Here is a 2,239-nt window from a genome sequence, read left to right as displayed (position 1 = left end):
GAAATGCCCCCCCCCCCATTTGAAAAGCCTATCTTCAGCCTGAAGTAACTAACCAATATAAGCTGGTGGGAATTTTTAAAACGCTTACCTTACCTTCCACTGCAGCAGCCGTTGGACAGCTGCAGCCATGCTTCTGCACTACCCCACAAACGTGGGCCTCAGTAAGGGCCACCACGTGATCAAGAACGTGAACAAGCTGAGGCACGGCCGCTGCCATAGGTGCCTCACCAAGCACACCAGGTTCGCGCTGGACATGATCCAGGAGGTGTGTAGTTTCACCTCTACGAATGGTGTGACACGGAGCTGCTCAAGGTCTCTAAGGACAAGTGGGCCCTTGAGTTCATCAACACAAGGGTGAGGACACACATCGGTGCCGAGATGAAGCAAGAAGAACTGAGCAACGTCCTGGCCACCATCCGGAAAGCAGCAGCCAAGGACTAAGCTCCTCCCATGTACCAAATACACGTCTATAGCTACTTGGGGCTTGCTGCCTGGCGTGCCAGGGGACTGTGCTCTGTTCAGGGCCAGGCCTCCCTTCCTGGGGCACAGAAGCAGGCAGGCAGTACCGGAGGTGGGTGTCATCATAATGAAACAGATAGTTCAATGCCCCCCACCCCCAAAACACTTATTTTCTTTCTTTCATGAGAGACACACACACACAGGGATCCCAAGCAGGGTTTCCCCACCAGCGATTCTCTTTCCTTGGTCCTCCAGCCAGTCCAAACCTTGGGTGCACATGCCTAGTGTGTTTCAGGACGACTCAGGATCCAAACCCAAGTGTAGGCATATGGATTTCAGAACTACAGGTCAGGATGCTACCTCCTGTGCCACTGCAGTTTCCCCCTACCCCCCGCCACCCAATTTATTACTTTTTTTTTTCTCTAGGGCGTTCTAATAGTGAAGGTGCTGGACTCCAACATAGTTGACTGTGGCCCTGGACCTCAAGGCTTCAAACACACTGGGCACTTTTGCATGCCCAGAATCCTGAGAGGAGAATGGAGAAGGGATTGCGGCACAGCCATGCCCCCTCAGGGTTGTTTCTCATTTCCTGTTTCTCTGTGTCTCTGGCAAACACATGTGCCCTACAGCAAAAATCTTTCTAAAAAACCTTTTCTTTTCTTTCTTCCTTCCTTCCTTCCGTCCTTCCTTCCTTCCGTCCTTCCTTCCTTCCGTCCTTCCTTCCTTCCGTCCTTCCTTCCTTCCGTCCTTCCTTCCTTCCTTCCTTTCTTTCTTTTTGGGAGAGGTTTTTCCTATAGGGTGTATGCGCTTGCCAGAAAGACAGAGACAGAGAGATAGAAGGTGAGAAATCACCCCCCAGGGGGTGATGGCCACGCTGCAATCCCTTCTTCTCCATTCTCCTCTTGGGATCTTGGGCAGGTACATACACGCACCTGGAATGAGTTTAAGCCACCAGGTCCAGGACTCGAACCGCAGTCGATTACACGGGAGTTCAGCAACATAGCCATTATGCTAACTGCTGGTCCCTGGTTTTCTTTTTTCATGATAGCATGCATGTGCATACATGTGCATACGTGCAAGAGAAAGAAAGACACCTGGCACAGTGTCTGTTCACAGCACGATTGCTCTCCTCCAGCCCATCAGATCTTGGGCACTCAACAGGTGCCTAGTGTGTGTCAGGGCTTTGAACTTGTGGTTGCCTTGTAAGATCTAGCTTTTCCTGACCACAGCTTTACCACTGTGCCATGGAGCCAGTCTCTTTTTCTGTTTTATTTCTTCCTTTTTTTTTTTTTGCTATAAGGTGTATACACTGACCAAAGAGAGTGAGAGACAGTGAAAAGTCACTCCCTGTGGGGCCAGCAGGTGGTATGGTGGCTAAGGGGCTGGACATTCCCAAACCGCTGATGTCCTTGACCTGGTGGCTTGCTTTCTCACCTTCTCTCTCTCTCTCTCTCTGTCTGTGTGTGTCTCTTTGGTCGAATTAAAAATAAATGAATGAATAAATAAAATTAAATAAATAATTCTTAAAGAAAAAAAAAAAAAGGAAAAGTCACTCCCTGTGAAGGATGGCCACACCATAATCCCTTCTCCATTCTTCTCTCAGGATTTTGGGTGTGAACACACCATGTACCTAGCATGTTTTCAAGCTGCCAGTTCTGGGACTTGAACTATGAAGTTGGCCATGTGGGATCCAGCCACTTTAACAACCATGCTACTTGGCTGGCCCCTGGCAGCCCCTTTCCCCCACTAATCTTTTTTTTTATCATTATTATTTTTTACC

The 2,239-nt window shown here is 49.0% G+C and overlaps 1 protein-coding gene and 1 pseudogene across 1 annotated transcript in view; one reads left to right on the top strand and one right to left on the bottom strand.

The window, feature by feature from the left end:
* Positions 1–129, bottom strand: part of NKAP (NFKB activating protein) — a 27,365-nt gene extending 27,236 nt beyond the window's left edge. Inside the window, exon 1 of the mRNA XM_006168278.2 lies at positions 94–129. Within this exon, the coding sequence (XP_006168340.1) occupies positions 94–129 (36 nt within the window). The remainder of the gene's footprint in view (positions 1–93) is intronic.
* On the top strand, positions 128–441 carry LOC102468479 (60S ribosomal protein L36 pseudogene; annotated as a pseudogene).
* The last annotated feature ends 1,798 nt before the right edge of the window (positions 442–2,239 follow it).

This window comes from Tupaia chinensis, unplaced genomic scaffold, assembly GCF_000334495.1.
Source record: "Tupaia chinensis unplaced genomic scaffold, TupChi_1.0 Scaffold145659_1, whole genome shotgun sequence".
Lineage (NCBI taxonomy): Eukaryota > Metazoa > Chordata > Mammalia > Scandentia > Tupaiidae > Tupaia > Tupaia belangeri.
Note: the sequence above shows the minus strand (reverse complement) of the source record. Positions and strands in the feature narration are given on the sequence as shown.